This window comes from Fukomys damarensis, unplaced genomic scaffold (genome assembly GCF_012274545.1).
Source record: "Fukomys damarensis isolate Sample0158 unplaced genomic scaffold, DMR_v1.0_HiC HiC_scaffold_14, whole genome shotgun sequence".
In the NCBI taxonomy this organism is placed as follows: domain Eukaryota; kingdom Metazoa; phylum Chordata; class Mammalia; order Rodentia; family Bathyergidae; genus Fukomys; species Fukomys damarensis.
The window spans coordinates 26,553,904-26,573,932 of NW_022900926.1; the positions used below are offsets into that span (position 1 = coordinate 26,553,904).

The window sequence follows — 20,029 nt, forward strand, 5'->3', positions numbered from 1 at the left end:
GCTGTGATTTCAGGAATCCCTGAAGAGACTCTTACCCTTTACTCACCTCCTTTACAAACCAGAAGCAAAGCCCATGCCTCGCTGCAGTATGTACATACTGTGTGCACACAAAGGCACATTTTGCTGTGAATGAGCTCCTGGTCAGGTTATTCACACTAAGAGGTCTAAGATTTGGGTCAAAAGTAGGCCAATCAGTAGGGCAGTAGTACCCATTGCACACTTAGCAAAATCCTGAGGATGGGGGCCACAGATGGCACAGGAAGCAGAACATCAGGTAAGTGTGGCCATGGAGGGACAGATGATTCCTATCTCTCAATGACACCCTGATTCCCACCAGTGTGCCACATGTTGTGGGGCAGAGGTCTTGCCCAAGTGCTTCCCCAACACGACATGACACCACCCAGGCTCAATGGCCATGGCCCTCACTGGAGATTGCTTCAGTTTGCCAGCCCGTTAGTCACAGGGGCGCCCCAGTTGGCCCTCTTGTTTAGATGCACGGGTTGTTACTGGGTTAGTGAGTGCATAAGTCAGGGAGAAGCGCTCACAGGGAGCAGCAGCCTGGTGCAGTGTGCCCTTACCATGTCGCTCTGTGACTGCATGGCCCCGTACATGGTGATCCCATCAGAAGGTGCTGCTGGCTGTGGGGTGTCGGGCTGGATGTACCCTCTTCTGTCAATTAGGCTGCAGGAGAGAAGAAGGGAGGAGAGAGTGAAGGGAAAAAAACCTCAAAGTTGACAGTGACATGATTTAAATGTCCAGGTCTGGGCTCCTTCTATTTGTGATGGCCTCATGTCTGATATCTTAGAATACACCTTACTCATTTCCACATAAAACCAATGACCAAATTCTGTCACTCCTCCTTTAAAAGTCCACTGGCACTGGTTGCCTCCTCATGAGGCTAAAGGCTTGTCACCTGTTGCAATCTCCTGCATCTCCCTAACTGTCTCCCATTGGCTGATCTCACCTTATTCTGCCAATTTGCCCTGGCTTTCCTCTCCAGCCTTAAGTCCCATCTTCCTACACTCACTCAGCCACATGCTTCTGACCAATTGCCATACCATGGCAGCGACAGCCATGTGCACTGCAGGTAATTGGGTGGGACCAGAGCCATGGCTACTCCCTGAAAGTTCTCTGCACTTTGTTTTCTCAATATGTTTAAGCCTTTTTTTTTTCCTGTCCAAAGTCACGTTCCCTCCCACTCCACTGTCAACTGGCTCAAAGGAGAACACTGTCTGTTGAATTACACAAAAAGTTATGCTGGAGTCTCCACCCTAGTATCTCTGAATATGACCTTATTTGGAAATAGGGTCTTTTCAGATGCATCTGGGTTTCTACTTGACTGGGGAGAGCCTGAATCCAATGTGACTGGTGTCCTTATAAGAAAATACAAAGGTACAGGAAGACAATGCCATGTGAAGGAACAGGGTCACACAGGGAGGAGGCCATGTGACAACACAGGCATGAGAAGGGATGTGTGTATAAGCCGAGGAAGGTAGAGGATGCCAAGCAGCCATCAGGAGCTGGGAAGAGAAAGGAAAGAAGGAAGCCCCGCTGCTCCAGTTTCAAAGGGCTCCCTTCTTTGCTAACACCTTGAATTCAGACTTCCAGTCTCCAAACCTGAGAAAATACATTTCTGCTTTGAGCTCCTCTTCCCAGTTTTGGCACTTCATCATGGTGCCCTCAGAAGGTACTACAGGGCTCAGCCCAAGAGGGCACAGAGACCTGTGCAGGGCAGAGGGCTGCAGGTGAGAGGCGAGGGGCAGGCGTAAGGGACCACCAGGAGCACAAGCCTGTCCTCGGTCAGGGGAGCTACAAATGGAGGTCCACAGAGGAACCCCCAGGAGAGGGCTGGCCAGCCTCAAAGACACCCAGCTTACAGCGCATTGACATGGGTCCCAGTGCTAAGTGCCAGGCCCTAAGATTGGCCTTCCCTCTCTCATGGTGAGTCCCCTCCCCACTGTTGAGAGGTGGCCTAGAGGAGTGGGACTAGCCATGGGGGGCAGCGCTCAAGGGGAGCGGGAACCATGTGGCTCCCAGTGGGATCGGGTGAAGGGATGGAAAGTACTTACTGTACTTCCAATGAACTTGGGTTGGGAAGCTATTCCTGAAATGCCACTATTTTGGAGGAAATGAAAGTGAGTTCTCCCTCCTTCCCTGTTCAAGTGACAAGAGAGATTAAGGATTTGTGGGGGTTTTCATCCAGGAGCAGAAGAGGAACTGGGCCACCAAAACAGTCTGAAGGGACAGCAGGGAGACTTGGCCACACCTGACTGTGCCAGCCTGTTTGGTGCAGTAGCCACACCCCCAGGACTGTGACTCCAGGTGCGGTGCTAATGTGGCTGTGCCCCATATGGCCTGCTGATCCTCACCTGGACTCACAGCCCTCACATAAGTCTCTGCCCTCTCATCTTCCCTCTCTACTCCCCCTGCCGCTCCTTGCTCCCTTCATTCCTGCAGATGAAACTATCTGTTCTTCCTTCCTTCATCAGGGGCCTTTGCACATGCTATTTCCTCCATTTGTCAAAACACTCCTCTCCCAATTCCTATTAATCCTTTGGGATGTAGTCAGCCTTGGCCACTCTCTCAGGCGTGGAACCATCGCTGCACCACAGCCGTACTGATTGTCCATGTTGTCCATGAGATGGCGTGCTCCTTGGTACCCAGCATTGAACACAGCAGAGGACCAGGAAACAGCAGCCAACGGAGTTCTTAGCACTGGCTCCATGTAAACAGGCTCATGTAGGGCTTGATACTGGCCCGTGCTTGGGACTTTCTCTTTTCTAGTTTTCTGTTCCTTCTGCTGGATTTATATGAGGTGCCCCTTTCTCCAAACCTGGCCATCCCCCGTGACTGCTACCCACCCCTGGTGGCACTGTATAGGATGTGAGTTTTTATATCCTTGGCATACAGGCTGTCGATATGACAGAGGTGCACACCTGCTCACAAGCAAATCATGTTTATAACACACTAGAGGCAGCCCTTGCACACAGTTCTGGGCACGTGGGGGACACTACTCAGAAGGCTGGCCTGGCAGGGGTGCCTTAGGAAGATCCTGACCTACTCGAGGGCGTGGAGGTTGGGTGAGGTAGACAGAAGGAGAAGGTAAGAAGGCAGCAGGAGCAAGAAGAGGAGAGGAACATCTCCCCTCTCGTACTTGCCTGAGGTGAGCCTTAGGGCCTATGGGAAAAGTGCTGTGCCTTTCCCTTGTGAATAACCTGAGGTGTTAAAATAACTCACTAGGAGGCTGTGGGACTGAGGCTGTTTCAGCACCGGGAGTCCCTACATAAGCAAAAGGAAGCCTAATTCTGTGTGACCAACCTTAACCAACCAGAAACCACAGACTAGACTGTAACCAGGGACTTTGCACGGCAGTGACCCAAATAAGGCCGCTGCTCACTTTAGTCAGTTGGTTATTTCCTTTTTATGCTTCCCCTCACCTTCCTCCAGCCTCCTTGTGCCCCTTTTGTTCAGCCCCAAATCACTTGTGGACTGGAGCTGCCTGATACATGAATCGTTACCTGCTCAAGTAGACTAATACTTTGATGTGCCTTAGTTTCCTTTTTAAAAAACAATTAAGAAGTTCCAAAGGGAGGGCCACCCTCGAGAAGTGTTCCACTCAAAGATTTTGGAAAGAATATGGCCCACATCCAACCCAAACAGCAACGTTCATCCAGTTGTGAAAGGAATTATTTTGACTGTGACAAGATTCGATCTATAAAGCAAGCCATATTGGTTCTTTCCCTGGACTCCAATATGTATGTCAGATAATAAGGAGAAGTGCTGTAATCTTCACTGTAATCCTCCTCCAGGTGCCTCCCTCGACTCCCATGGCCTTCCCCCACCACTCAAAAACACACCAATCGGAAACAATGTAAAAAGGGGAAATTAAGCATTTCTGGAGAGATTCCCCAGGCCAAGGAGCCCTGAGAAGGAGGCCTGGGTCAGTTTGGAGCTCTTTTCATGAAGAGCTGGTAACTACTAGGCAAGCCTGACACCTGCTGAGTGGCCTCATTCTAGAGTTCTTGCTTTCCTGTTCTGCTAGCTCCCCAAGATGATGCCTCTGAGGATAAAATCAGGGACCCCCATCACACCAAGTTCAACAGGAAGGAGGCATATTGGGCTCCCAACTTCCCAGAAAAGTACAAAGAATCCCCCGCTAGTTACCCAGTGACCCCCACAATGATTCATATGAGCAGCAGCCAGTTCCATAAGCAGTGGCCATGGATATATGTGTAGGCTGGGGCTTTGTGTCACTCTGACTTCCCTAGTAAGGGTCCTCTGAGGCTGGCATTAACTTGCAGTGTGCATTCCACAAGCACACTGCAGTGAGGTTAGGCACACAGTGAGGCTGCCCTGCAGACAATCAGTGGCCTTTGAGGTTTCTTTCTGTTGTACAGATTTAGAGACCAGAAGGGAAGAAATAGCAATAGATTGAAAACTCATCCAGAAACCGGATATGCTTGCTCAATCAGCATTTGTTGATGATTAATCTGTGGGAAATAGTCTACTTAGGAATAACTCACAAATAATCAAACACTGATTGTATTTTGAATTTGTAAAGCTCTGACCTGGAGGCAGAATGCATCTGTGGACTCACAAACTGGTTCAACTACTAGCTGTGTGCTCTGGGGCATGTGATTTAAATTCTGTGTCTCATGGGCTGGGGATTTAGCTCAGTGGTTCTGCCACCTGCCTCACAAGTGCAAGGTCCTGAGTTCTATCCCCGGTACCAAAATAAATAAATAAATAAATGAATAAATTATGTGCCTCAGTTTCTCCATCCATAAAGTCACAGACATAGATATCCACCTCATAAGGACAGAATGAGATTTTAAAAAGTCAATACATATAAAGCATTTAGAGTAGTTCAATACTAGTTCAATAAATGTCTGCTATTGCCACGGTTAATATAACTTACAATCCCAGCTACTCCAGTACTTGCTTCTACAGGTTTTCCAATTGTGTCCTACATGCGTGTCCTGGTTACCTGCCATGCTTACCTCAGCTCCCTGCTTGTCACAGACATACAATGTCAATAATTAACAGCGTCACGTGCTTCAGTTTTCCTATTTTGAGATTTTAGAGTACTTTCCCCCGAATCTGACTAAATCAAGACCAAAAACGATGTGAAGTGTGAAATACATTCACAATGGGACTGTAATTTGTGTGTCTCACTCCAAGACAGGTGGTTCTACTTTGAATCTGATCATTGGATATTAATAGCTGATCACCAGGGGTTGAAGCCAGCGGGAACGTGTTTAAGGCTGTGTCCACATGGCAGCAAGAGAAGAAGCTGGGCTGGTGGTCAAAGTGGGCGTGACCAGCTCAAGCTAGTAAGGGCCAGGCTTCAGTTTCATGTAGTCTGTACTGAAACAGCTAAAGTGCTTTTTTCAAGATCTGCTAAGAGCGTGATGCTTTCTGAATCTTACCTTGGAGAAATGGGCCCACATAGGGCAACACAGCAATTTGTAAAGATATTTCCGTAGCTGTAGGGATTGTAATTTTCTTTACCTCTTTTATTTGACCAAGATCCTTTAATCTGAAAGAAAAAGAGCATCAGTAACACACAGTATCCTTCATTCTGATGCCACAGTTTAGGCAAACCAGGCCATGACAAGCTCATGAAAAATGCATGTAAACTTTTCTTTTTTCTTCACCAGGAGAAACTGATGTACTTTTCTAAAGGAAAATGGGTATTTTACCCCAAACTTAGAAATATCCTCAAATAGTGGCTTAAATTAGGGAGAGACTAACAGTCTCTGGGCACAATAATCTTTATTTGTACAACATGGTACTAAGAAGTCCTGTCAAATAAGCCAGTGGAGACTTTTTCATACTCACACCTAGTATCCTAAAGAGTAATTAAATGAACAGTAGCTAAAAAAGTTAATGTGACTCCCAAACTTGCCATTTATACCAGAAGAATTCAGTTTCACTAGCAGAGACTCTAACTTTTCAGTTACCAAATCAAATTCTGTCTCAGTAATGTTTTATTTTAAGTATTTTTATCAGCATACATTTTTCTCAAGCTTTTGTTTAAGGTAATCTGACTTATGTTGAGCCATTTAATTCATGGATACAGAATTATGGATACAGACTTTTGTTAAAATCCAGGAAATAAGAGCAATGAGGACATTTTCCACCATTATGATTCCAGCATTTACTCTCTTTTTCTCCTTGCATTATGTGCGGATGGGACGACTTCCTCTAAAAAACTCACCTGATCACTCCAAGAGGTCAACCTGTTGCAGTCTCTATTAGGGAAAGTGCGACAAGTTGTTCCCAAAGTTATTTACGAGGAAGAGAATCTTCTTAGGTCAGAGCTGGGAGTTACTTTGCTAATTTTATTATCTGACAGACATGGTCAGAAAAGATCAGGCAAGCCAGGTATGGTGGCATTAATGCCTGTGAGGCCAACATCCTGAGAGGCTGAGGAAGGAGAATATCAAGTTTGAGCCCAACCTGGGCAACTTAGTGGCTTAATGAGAACTTCTCTCAAAAAAAGTTTGTTAAAAGCTGGGGCTGGAGATGCAGCTCACTGCCAAGGCCCTGAGTTCAATACCAGTACTGATGGGGTGGGGGATTAGGAGAATGTAGAGATGTTCAAGAGAGACACAGAGGAGACAAACGATGTGCTTCCACTGCACATCCTTTGCTCCCATGGGCTCTTATCTGGGGGTGGGATGTGTGCAGGAAGTTGGCCCCTGACCTCTTTTTCCCTTTTCTTCCTTCACTGTTAAGTGGATAGAGCCAGAGACTTACATCTTCATTCGTTGTCTGGTTGGAGCTGATCAAGTATGTGTGGAAACCTGAGAGGCCAACAATGGACCAGACAGAGAAGAAGCACACCACGGCCTCCAGCACGGTGGCACTGAGTCAAGGAGGCAACTGGAGAGGCAGAGGCTTCTTAGACCCACTAAGAGGAAGGATGCTTACGATTAGTGGACCAAATGCTCACAGTCGGGTTCCCAGGCTTCTTGAGTTAGGTGGCCTTGCCTTATTTTCTGCTGTCCCACCCACCTCCTCTCCAACCAGAGGGAGACCTTCAGGCATGGACCATGTCATATTCCCCTGTCATCCGCCATGCAGAGGGGCATTTGTGGCTCTGTAAATGACTGGTGGGCTCCCTGGCATCACTTGCTTTTTAATGGTGGGCAATGCCCCAGCTGTTTTCCCTACTTGATATTCACTTCTCGTGACTCACGGGGAGTCAGGGACTGAGACCCCCAAATCAGGAAGCTCATGCTTTGAGCTGGCAGCAGGTCAGGATTCAGTGAAGGTCTACACAGAGACCAATGACAGTAGTGGCCAAGGTGTCTCTGACCAGTAGGAAGGTTTCTGAGGTCCAGAGTTTTCTGCCTCAGTGGAACACCTGTTCTTGGCTTGAAAAGGAAGAGAAGAAAAAGGTTGAGGCCTCTGAGCTGGGGAGCATTTGTCAGAGTGGGATCAGGGTAGAGATATTGCTACTTAGGGACCTCTTCGAGCCCCTTAGCCAATCTCTGATATACAAGGCTGATGGAGAATATGACTTCCTCTTGAGGACAGCTGGGGAGAGAAGTCAGCAGTCCCACATGGTGTGTTACTACCAACAGAGAAACAGCTGGGCAATCCTTGACAGATGAGACCAGTCCCCCAAAAGTGTGGCAATTGAGAAAGTTTTTCTATCCCATAAATGTTTATAAGATTCTATTTACAAGATACAGATGGGAACACCCCATTCATCATGAGGTGGGAGTTTAAATACACATCTTGCATTCCCCTGGCAGTGAATTACAGGCTGGAGAAAGCCAAGCCTTGTGCTTTCCTTTGGCTGCCAAGGATGGCATCCACACCGATAGTGTTGTGATGTGTCACCACTGATTTTTTCCAGGTTGGAGGTAATTCATCTTTAGAGTAGAGAGCTGAGTGCATTATCCAGTGTGGTGCCATAATGTGCCACAGTGCAACTGACAAATGCTATTGTCCAGCACATAAAATGGGAAGAAAGATTGGGCTCCTGTTTGTGGGCTGTCAGTATCACAGTAAGCCACAGGGGCTTCTCTTGGAGAAGCAGGTGGTTGGGAGGACTGAGAGAGGCGAGAGAGATGCACTCCTGACTTGGGGCTGCTATGGGGCTGGGCAGGCCTCTGCTTCTCCCAGGGGTAGCCTGGTAAGCAAACGACTATGCTGGGAGCCCTGTGTGTACATAGAGACACAAGGATGATGACCTCCATGGTACAGATGGTCTTGTTCTCAATGGCCTTCCTATAGCTCAAGGCTCACAGAAGCCCCTGCCGGACAAAAGGAGACAGCCTGGGGAAGTAGTCTGAGTGGGATTCATATCTTTCCCTGTCTGGAAAGAAGAGGTGGATTCCAAGGAAAAGGATGAGGTAACCAGAGGGGAGACTGAGTCAAGAAACTGGACTGTGTAAGAGGCGATGATGCTAATAATGAGTTTGCATAAACTGGAAGGAAAAGACAAGAGAAACATCAAAGGAGAGAGAGAGTAAGAGACTGTCAAGAGAACCAAAAGATGAGTGCATGGAATAACATGCGGGAGCCAAACTTCAATCTCAGGAATATGTATGGGTCACCAAATGTTTGAAGTCCAGGTAGGATGCTGCTGCTGCTGATAACAAAGTTAAAATAGAGATAACCATCATTTGTGTGAACTGTATAAAAACTGGCATGTAAAAGTGGAGGAAAATCACAGTAGGTTGAGGGTCTCCTTGCCTACAATTTGGCTGCTGCTCATTTTACAATTCCTCTTCCAATTACTACCTGCATTACTGTTGTGTGACTAGTGGATGGAGAGTTTTAAAGGTTTATAGCAACAACCAAAATTGCAGCTCACTATATTCATATCATGTCTGCTGCAGAAATGTTTCACCAATAGCAGGATACAATGCTACTGTGAGCTCATAGCTGTGGCAAAACAAGGGGAGATACAAGATGCAGCCCTGCCCCTAGCTACAGTCCCTTGAATCATCATCATCATTTGTAACAATGGCTGCCATCTCTGGTGATGTCATGAGGCACTGTTGCAAAGGCACCACATGGATTAGCTCAAACCTCAGAGCAACACAGCAGGGAGCATCATTCCCACTTAAAAGGTTGGGAAACAGAGGCAGAAAACAGTGAAGTAAGTTGCATAAGAAATAGCAGAGCAGGACTTCCAGGAAGATGGCGGAGTGGTAAGTAGCAGAGAAAGCTTCTCTGAGACTTGGTGTCCTTACACTGGAATATAGCAGCGTGAGGAGGAGGAGTAGGAAAGTGGATCCCTAGGACTCAGGAAGGATCTGAAGCAAGAACTGCAGTCTACAGGGAGAGTGAAGAGAGAGACTTTACAAAGAAGAGGGAGGTACTCTCTCCCAGAGCCTGGACTCTCCTCGAGGAAACTGTGGGCCAAAACTACAGACACACAGTAACTACTGATGACCTCAGAGGCCTCCACAGAGAAATGCACCACTGGAACAGAGCAGTAAATGAATCATACTGTAGTGGCTTATCTGGATTCAGACCTCATCCAGGAGAGGGTGGTTGGCTGGTAGCCATCTTGGAGAGGGGTTCTGAGCTTGGAACTCAGAACAGCTACAGGGAGACTCCATTTAGTGGCTTCTGGTGCTTCAGTGTGAGTGCTGAGTTCAAGTCAGCAGGAGGTCTGGGAGCAGAGTTCAAGCTGGCAGGAAACACATAGACTGTTGTAGGCTCAAAGAATCTGGTTCCAGCCTCATAGCCAGAAACTGGCCTGAACTTGAGAGGAACTGAAGGGGCAGGCTGGCTGGGACTATCCACTACCCCACAGTGAGGCTGCAGCTAGCTTGTTGGGATTAATCAGCTTGGCTCTGGACTCTGTTTGCCCACATTGCCTCTTCTTTTACGTTTTTTTCCCCCTCCTTTCTAGTTCTTGCTTAGTTTTTTCTTGATTATTTGAACACAATTTCTAGTTTTTATGGTTGTTCTGTTCTGTTCTTGTTTTCATTTTTTCCTTTTCTTTTTCCCACCAATCTTCTTCACCATTTTCCTAAATTTGTCCTCCAGCCTTGCTTCTGACCTCTCCCTCTTATTCTATTTCTGTTTTTTGCACCCTAACCTCTTTTCAATCTTCTCCCCTAAGGGTAAAAAAGGGTTATTAAGGGCTACAGCCACTGAATGATGCAAAGAAGGATAAGATTGATCAGAGTCAATGAGAAAGCAGGAGATGGCATAAATGGCATAAAAAAACCTGTTCTCAGAGGTAATGGCTCCCAAACATGGAAAAAGAATTTGACATACAAATAAGTAAGACAGATAGGACTCCAATTAGCCATGACGAAAAGAAGTCTTCCCCAAGGCTTATAGTCAAGATTCCAGAAATTTAACACAAGGACAGAATATTAAAAGCTGTTAGAAAAAAGAAAAAAAAATCACCTATAAAGGAAAGTCCATCAGAATTATAGCAGACTTCTCAAAACAAACTCTGATTTCAAGGAAAGCTTGGAGTGAAGCATTTCAAGCCCTGAAGGAAAACAACCTCCAGCCCTTATTGATGTATCCTGAACAACTATCCTTCAAAATTGATGGAGAAATAAGATACTTCCATGACAAAGAACAGTTGAAGAAATTCATGATCACCAAACGTATACTTCAAAGTGTTCTGAAGGATATTTTAGGAAGAAACAATAAAGGTTACAACTCTATGAACCCCAATGGAATGAATCCACCAGGCAAGGCAAGAAATTAAGCAGAAAAGGAAAGAAGGGAGCCAACAGCAGGGAAATAACATGACAGAGATAAGACAATATGTATCAGTTATAAGCATCAATGTTAATGATCTCAACTCACCAATCAAAAGAAATAGACTGGCAGAATGGATCAAAAAGCAAGATCCAACAATATGCTGCACACAAGGAACACATTTAATTGAAAAATTCACAGACTGAAAGTCAAGGGGTGGAAAACAATTTTCCATGTGAAGGAAACTGGAAAAAAGCAGGGTAGCTATTCTATTGCAGACAAAGTGAATTTCAAGCCAAGACTGATAAAGAGAGACAAAGAAGGTCACTATATCATAGTAAAGGGAACAATCCAAGAGGATAACAATCATTATATGTACCAAATAGCAGTGCACCCAACTATACAAAACAAATATTAATGGACATGAAAACTCATACATGCACTAATACAGTTGTAATGGGGGACTTCAATACCCCACTGTCACACGGAGACAGATCTAGACAAAACAATCAACAATGAAACATTAGACTTGAACCAAATTTTTGAACAAATGAATTTAGTAGATGTCTACAGTGTTCCACCCCACAACATCAGAATACACATTCTTCTCAGCTGCACATCTTCTCCCCAAAATAGATCATATACTAACTCATAGAACATGCTTAAGTAAATGCAAAGGAGTTGAAATAACCCCATGCATATTTCAGACCATAGTGCAATGAAATTACAACAGCAAAAGAAACCACAAGAACTTCATAAATGCATGGAAATTAAATAACACCTTCCTGAACAACCAATGGGTCACAGATTAAATTAAAGAAGAAATCAGACAGTTTCTACAATTAAATGGTAATGACAATAGAACATACCAGAACTTATGGTATGTTGACCACAATGAAAGTAGTCCTGTGAGGGAAATTTATAGCAGTGAATTCTCATATCAGGAAAACAGAGTGGACTCAGACAACCTAATGTTGAACCTCATGCTTCTAGAAAAAGAAGAGCAAGTCAAACCCAAAGCTTGTATGAGGGAGGAAATTATAAAAATCATACCAGAAATTAATGCAACAGAGACTAAGAAAACAATATAAAGAATCAATGAATTAAAGAGTTGGTTCTTTGAAAGTTTAAATGAAATTGACAAACTCTCAGCCAACCTCATCAAAAAAAGGGAAAGAAAAGACTCAAATCCACACTATTAGGAATGAAAAGGGTGAAATCACAACAGATCCTGCAGAAATCCAGAAGATCATCAATACCTACTTTGAGAATCTGTATTCTAAGAAGATGGAAAATACAGAAGAAATGGACAGATTCCCAGCTACATGTAAATTACCAAAACTGAATCAAGAAGTTATAGAAATTCTAGATAAACCAATATCAGCCCATAAAATTGAACATGTAATTAAAAAACTAGCAACAAAGAAAAGCCCTGGCCCTGATAGATTCACTGCTGATTTCTGTGAGAAATTTAGAGAATACCAAATGCTGCTACTCCTTAAATTCTTTAACAAAATTGAAAGGGAAGCAATACTCCCAAATTCATTCCTGGAAGAAAGCATTACCCTGCTTCCAAAACTAGAGAAGAATTACAGGCCATTCTCCCTAATGAACATAGATGCAAAAATCCTCAACAAGATACTGGCAAACTGAATGCAGCAAATCATCAAGAAGGTTATACACCATGAGCAAGTTGAATTCATCCCAGGGATGCAGGGATGGTTCAACATACACAAATCAATAAATGTAATACACTTAAACAGAGCCAAGGACAAAAACTATGTAATCCTCTCAATAAATACAGAAAAAGTGTTTGACAAAGTCCAACACCCATTCATGATTAAAAACCCTACAGAAAATTGGTACAGATGGTCTTTATCTCAATCTGATAGAAGCCATCTATGACAAAACAACAGTCAACATCATATTAAGTGGACAAAAACTGAAAGCATTTACTCTAAAATCAGGAACAAGACAAGGATGCCCACTGTCACCACTCTTGTGCAATATAGTTCTGGAAACACTAGCCAGAGCAATTGGAAAAGAGGACAAAATAAAAGGAATAAGGATAGGAAAGGAAGAAACTAAATTATCATTATTTTCAGATGACATGATACTCTACATGGAAGACCCATAAAACTCAACCAAAAGACAGATTTGATAACCAAATTCAGTGGTATAGTTGGGTACAGAGTCAACACTGAAAAGTCAATAGCCTTCCTGTACACAAATAACAGACTCATGGAGAGAGAAATTAAAGAAACATCCCTGTTCACAATAGCATTCAAAAAAATTGAATACCTAGGAACCAATCTAATGAAGAAAGCAAAAGACCTCTACATTGAAAACTACAGCACACTGAAAATGGAGATCGAAGTGAACATCAGAAAATGGAAAGATACCCCTTGTTCTTGGATAGGAAGAATGAATATAGTGAAAGTGGCCATATTTCCAAAATTTTTATACAGATTCAATGTAATCCCAATCAAAATCCCAAAAAGGTATTTTACAGAATTAAAAAAAAAATCCTAAAATTCATCTGGAACCAGAAGAGACCTAGAATAGCAAGGACAATTCTGGGTAACAAAGGTAAAGCAGGGGGTATCACAATCCCTGACTTTAAATTATACTACAAGGCTATGGAGATAAAAACAGCATGGTACTGGCAAAAGATCAGATCTGAGTATTAGTGGAACAGAGTAGAGGATGTAGAACAACTCTGGACATACCCAATCACCATATCCTTGACAAAGGAGCCAAACACTTTCACTGGAAGAAAGCCTTTTTAGTAAATGGTGCTGGAAACACTGGGTTTCCACATGCCAAAGATTGAAACTAGACCCATATTTTTTTACCATGCTCTTGCCTAAAATTGAAATGGGTCAAAGATGTAAATATTGGGCCAGAGATTTAGTTTAGTGGTTTGGCTGCCTGCCTTGCAAGCACAAGGACCCCAGTTTGATTCCCAGTACCCCCCCAAAAAAGATCTAAATATTAAAATAGAAGCACTAAATCTGCTGAAAGAGAGAATAGGTAGAACACTAAACCACATAGGAGTGGGCGAAGATTTCATTAACAATACCCAGACCACATGAGAAATACTACAAAGAATCAACAACCAGAACCTCATCTTAATAAAAACTTTAGATCAGCAAGAGAAATCACCAACAGAATGAAGACATTCCACAGAGTGGGAAATTTTTTTTACCAGCTATTTTTTCTTACCAGCCACATTCTATTATTTAAAATATACACAGAACTAAAAAAAAATGGGATCCCCCACCAAATTTAAAGACCCAATGCAAAAAAGCATCTGAAATAAAAAGACTTCTTAAATAAAGAATTAGAAATAGCAAATATATATATATGAAAAAAGGCTCAACATCACTGGTCATTCAAGAGATACAAATTAAAACAACAATGAGATTCTATCTCACTCTAGAAAGAATGGCTATTATCAAGAAATCAACCAATAACAAATGCTGGAGGGGCTATGGGGAGTAAGGAACACTTCTCCACTGTGAGTGAGAGTGTAGACTAGGGCAACCTCTGTGGAAATCAGTGTGGAGATTTCTCAAAAAACCATAACTAGAAGTTCCATTTGACCCAGCTCTTTTTGGTATCTTTCTGAAAGAACTAAAAGCATCATACCACAGTGATATATGCACACCCATGTTTATAATGGCACAGTTTGTCATAGCTAAATCTTGCAAACAGCCCAAATGGCCCAAATGCCCATCTGCTGACAAGAGGATAAAGTAGATGTGTGTTTTTTTTAATACAATAGAGTACTACTGTGCCATAAAGAAGGATGAGCCTCAGACATTTATAGCTAAATGGATGGCCCTTGAGACCATGCTCTTAAGTGAGGTGTTCAAATACCACCTTGTTTCTCTGGTGTGCGAAACTAAATGTGGAAATAAGGACTGAGATGTATAATGGATGTTGGAAAATGGGAAGAAATTGTCAAATGGGAAGGAGAACAAGGGAGGAGAGAGGGAGAAAGGAAGGCGGAGACAAGAAAAAAAGTAAAAGTAGAAGGCAAAATGGAAAAACAGATTTTGTAATAAGGAGGGGGAGGGGGCTTGAGGGGGAATGGGATATAATAAAATAATTTTTAAATAAAAAAAGAAATAGCAGCGCTGAAAGTTACATGCTAGAAGTCTACCATGCAAATGTGATATCAAATTCTTGGCATGGTTACTTTCCCAGTTCTTGCTGAGGGGCAGATGGACCTAGGCTAATCCTAACCCCTGCTAGGGGAAGTTGGGGATACACTTTTGAGGGATTTGAGACCCTAGGAGTCCACCCCCCATCCATTCTCAAATATCCAAACACCACATCTCACTAACCCAATGACTAGATGTTGAAAATATCTATGCCATAATAAGAACAAGAAATAAAAATCTCTTTCATCAATAGAAGTCTCTATCAAAACAATCCTAAAATTAATGATTTTGGAAAAAGGGAGGAAACCAGCCAACTCTACTGAGAGCCATTACTTAGCATTTGAATGTTTAGTGTCCTTAGAGATGGGGTTCAAATTGAGACAATTGCCCCTACCAGCCATCCTCCATCTCCTCTGATCCCCAGTAAGACACTGAGCCCCTCTGTAGGTAGGGGGATTCCTGCTTGGAACTTCCTGCAGCCCCTAGTGTGAGGCTGTGCACTGAGGTACTCAGTAGATGTTTACAGATTGACAAAGACTGAGGAGCATGGGCACATAGGCACCCTTCCAGTCCTCAAAACCCCGGAAGTGTTGGCTGGGCAGAGTCCAGTGCAGGGCGCAGAACAGGGCAGGCAGAAATGACCAGCTCCCTTCCCATAGGGAAACGGGTTTCTGTGAAGCTGGAAGTGAGCAAGGGGAAAATCACATAGGGACATGGAGACATGGAAACACTGTGGGGTTGGAGGCCTCAGCATCTAGAAAATCATAACTATGTATTTTTAACCTTCTTGAGTTCCTGCCATTTTCTTTAAAAAATGGCAGTAATTCTTATAGCTCAGGAAGTTTAAAAAATCCCCTGAAGGTTATCACCTCTGCACCATTAGATATGCATGGACCTTAAGATGCCCGGTTTATTCTAATCCCTTTGTTATATAGCTAGGAAGCCCAGATAGGCCAAGTCACTCATCAGAGAAGTTTGTGACCAAATGGAACTGAACTTGGCCTTCAGGCTTCAGGGAGAGAAGGAACCCTTCCTAAGGTCACTCACAGCAGTGCCACATGATAGCTGTAACACCATGGACCTCAATGTTCACAGAGGTAAGGTTGAGACTGCCAGTGAAAGTGAACCTTGTCCTACAGCCACAGAGCCACCTCTGCATGAAAGACTCATCTCTGCTGCATGTCATCCCTGTCTTCTCCCCACATTCTAGCAATCAGGATGAGGATGTTATTTTTTGCTAAGTGCCAGATCCAGATAATTTTTTTAAAGTCCATGTAATGTGAACTTTCACATTCTTCTGCACAAGAAATCTTCTTCTCTAACTTCAAACATGACAAATAGCAAATAGAGAGACAGACATAAATAAAATCTCTTTGGGCTTCTCATTAATTTTTAAAAGTATAAAGGAGTCCTGAGGAAGAAAATATGAAAATTGTTGGAATAGAATAAAAAGTAGTACTGGGACACATCATTAAACATTTGGAAAAGATAAAGAGTTTTAGCTTTCACCATGTGCAACAAAATTACATCAAAGACAAATTACTGTGCTAAACACAAACAAAATATAAGGTACTAGAGAAAACTAAAGGAAATACTTGTATAACTTTGGGTTGACAATGAACGACACAAACCTAGGAGCCATGCGGTGTAAGATTTATAGACAGTGCATTAATAAACATTTTTTTTTTGCCTAAAAAGCAAAATTAAAAGGCAAGTAAAGGATTAGGAAAATACCAGTAACAGTTATTTAGAGATTATTATTATTGAGCCAGGCATGGTGTTGCTCACCTGTAATCCAAGCTACTCAGGATGCTGAGGCAGAGGGATAAAAGTTTGAGGCCAGCTTGTGCAACTTAGTAAAACACTGTCTCAAAATAAAAATAAATAAAAAGGGTTACCCCTGAGCTCAATATTTAGTACTGAAAAAAGATTATTATTGAGAATATGTGGAGAACTCCCATATGAAAAGACAAAAGGAACAAACAACTCAATTAATAAATGGACAAAGGGTATGAACTGGACGGTGCATTGTGATAAGGAAAAAAAGGCCAACAATCACAAAAAGATGAATAACATGATTGTTATACAGGAAAGAGAAATCAAAACAAGGAGATCCTGCCATCAAATTGGCAAAATAACAAGTCTAATAATATCAAGTATTGCTGAGGCTATAGGGGCAGAAGAGGATAAATGTGTACCATCCTTTTTTTTTTGATAACAGGGATTGAACTCAGGACCTTGTTCTTGTGAGGCAGGCAGAGGACTATTCCCTGGCCTGGGTACCATCTTTTTAGAAGACCATTTGGCAGGTCTATCAACATTTAAAATATGTCTAACTTTCAACTCAGAGAATTCACTACTTTTCAGTCCCAGAGACATACTAACATTGTGTGCAAGAGGCACTAGAAAATTCACTACCTCATTTTTTTGAGCAGTAAAAAAAACCCTTTAAAAATCTGAATATTTATTTATCTGAATAAATCACAGTCATCCATGACTTGGTATTGTACAAAGCAGTTGAAAAAAGAATGAGGTCTGTATGAGGTTGAAATCTATATAATGCATATACAATGTAATGTAAAAAGTATATAAATAAGAAGGATGAGATCGATATAATGTTATGGAAATATCTCCAGGAAATAATTAAAAATAAAATTGTAGAGCAATGCAAAGAGTAAGATCTCCTTTAGGTAGCAGCAATCCCTCTTGGTGTATGTGTGTGAATACACACATATATATTGCAATTCTTTGGACCTGTCTGGGAAGACAGAAAATCTGACCAAGGATTGATACAGAAGAATAGAAGGAGGATAAAGACAACACTTTTTAAACTCTTCTGACTACTGAAAAATTTTCACAATGAAAATACATTCTTACACTATTTGGGTCATTTAAAAAACCAAACAGCTTCTTCCCCACTTTGTTATCTGATGAGATACAGTCTGATTAATATTCTTTATTCAGGTGAGTAGTTAGAAGCAGCAGGAAAGCACCTCATTTCCTGAACAGAGCAGGGCTGTAGTTTGGAGAACTGGGCTTTTGCTTCGTGACACTGTGCAGTACACACTGGGGACAGCATATAACCTCTTTGCCTGGGGCAGCTGTAAGCAGCGCTAAGGACGCTCCTGCTTTCTATACTCTGGGGCCCCCCAGAGCATCAGCAGCTATAGGCCTATGCTATTCTGGTCACTTGCTCATCTGGCTGTGTCGTGTCCTTCACTTGAGCCTACTCTGAGCATTCTATGAAATTTTATTAAAATAGACTATGCCCATTAGGCTGCAGATATCTTTCGGATGGGTGTTACAATGAATGCAAACTGGGGATAAAAAGGCTTTCTGTGGAAAGCCTCCACAAATACAGAATCAATTACCATTTGATTTACCAGCCACAGAAAATCCTTCTCATTTTTGAAAGCTGAACAGTAAGTCACAATTAAAAATGATGGTGATCCCTTTCATGGGAAGTTAATGCTGTGTTATGGTATTATTGTGGGTGGCAGGAGTTCTCTCTGGGGTCTTCCTAAGAGGATGCCCAGGGCTCTGAGGCCTTCCTGTTACATGAGTTCCTAAGGGTCTCTACCACTGAGAAGCCTGGAGCCTGAGAGGTATCCCTGTGTGACTTGACTGGGGAACTTCCTATCTTTCACAGCACTCTCATTTCAGGCACATGACATTTTCCCTCATTCATTTTGTGTGCAGGGAACTATGGGGGACCCATAGTTGCTTTGTGCTGATGCAGAGGTTCTTATGTGTGGGATCTTTGAGGTTCTCTTCGTGAACATATCTCAGACAGAACTCACTGTGTCCCTCCCACCCAGTGCTAGCTGTCTCCTCTGCACAGTGATCCTCTCTCTTGGGTACCCTCAGAGGAACCCTGAGAATCAGCTTTATCTTCTCTTTGCCCTTACCCCTCCCTATGGCATGGATTCCACTGCTGTGACTCTTCCTGCTAAGCTGGTGCTTGTCATCCATACCCATCTCAGGGGGCCTTTCTTCTGCCAATAATTTCACTGTTTCCCTCTGCTGTGTTTCCTGTTGTGGGATGAATATTCTTAAAAACAAAACAACAAACAGCCATCTTTGATAATGCCATTCACCTGTCAAATATTGTACCTGGTTCCCCAGTGTCCAGGGTTTCATCCTTGAGATTGTGATATACTCTTCCACTCATCAGGGATTAATGTCACTGGGCCTTCCTGCTTCCCTATCGTCTGTGAGCTACCTGTGTGCTCATCCCATTAAAGGCAGACCGAGCACCCTGACACTTCCTGACCTAGCAGCCTGCTGGGCATCCTGCACATCCTTGTTTAGAGAATGGACAAATGCCAGGCTCAGGATTTTCCCTGACACACCCTGGCACCTGTCTCCAGGCCTGGCTCATGTTCCTAGGATTCTGTAAGAACCCGAGGCAGAAAGTAGCTAAGGAAAGGGCTAGAGAGAGAAGGTCATGCTGGCCTGCCTTGAAGCCTGCTTTCTGGGTTTAAGGAAACAGCTGGGGAGAAAGGGAGAGCCCACCATGGGGCTGCTTTCTGGGACTAATCCATTTTCTAAGTTAAATGTTTGCACAGGACCAGGAGGCCCAGATCTTAAACACCATGGGAAAAGGTAACCAGGTAACTTGTCTAATCTACAGTAAATCCCTGCACATGCACTCAGTAGTCTTCTGCTACCATTGGCTGCCTCCAATCCATTATCATGTCATTGATCAACCTGTGGGCTTTGGACACCATGATAGGTGTTCTAAGGGCCATAACAGGGGGGAAAATTTCTACCACCAATGGAGGGGCTGAGGGAAGTCACTCACTGGAAGGAGTCATATTTTTCAGACCAAATCCTCCCTAAACCTTAAACCCTAAACCCTAAAGCCCCTTACACTAAGCCCTCTCAGTACTGTGAGCTCTTCTCACTAAGCAGATACCGGGTGGAGTGTATCTTGTCTTTTCTCCTTCAAGTACATCTTTGATCCAGCTGCTGTTCTTGGGTGTTCTGCTCAACTCTTTGTTTAGGATATAAGAACTTAGACAAGGCCTCCAACCTGATAATAAACCCATTGTCTTCTAAAGCCCTGCACAGGGGCCATGAGCCACAGGCTTTCCTGATTTCCTTGCAGCATCACAGTTTCCTTCCGACTATAAGCACAGCCTCTCTCTCTCTCTCTCTCTCTC

At 43.2% G+C, this 20,029-nt stretch overlaps 1 protein-coding gene across 3 annotated transcripts in view; it reads right to left on the reverse strand.

Moving 5' to 3' along the window:
• Zdhhc14 (zinc finger DHHC-type palmitoyltransferase 14) overlaps positions 1–20,029 on the reverse strand; it is a 271,332-nt gene that overhangs the window by 17,780 nt on the left and 233,523 nt on the right. For all 3 annotated transcript variants that reach the window (XM_033763299.1, XM_010625218.1, XM_010625216.1), the window contains 3 exons: positions 6,763–6,865; positions 5,430–5,539; positions 579–681 (listed from right to left, as the gene is read on the reverse strand). In XM_033763299.1, coding sequence (XP_033619190.1) covers positions 579–681; positions 5,430–5,539; positions 6,763–6,865 — 316 coding nt within the window. The remainder of the gene's footprint in view (positions 1–578; positions 682–5,429; positions 5,540–6,762; positions 6,866–20,029) is intronic.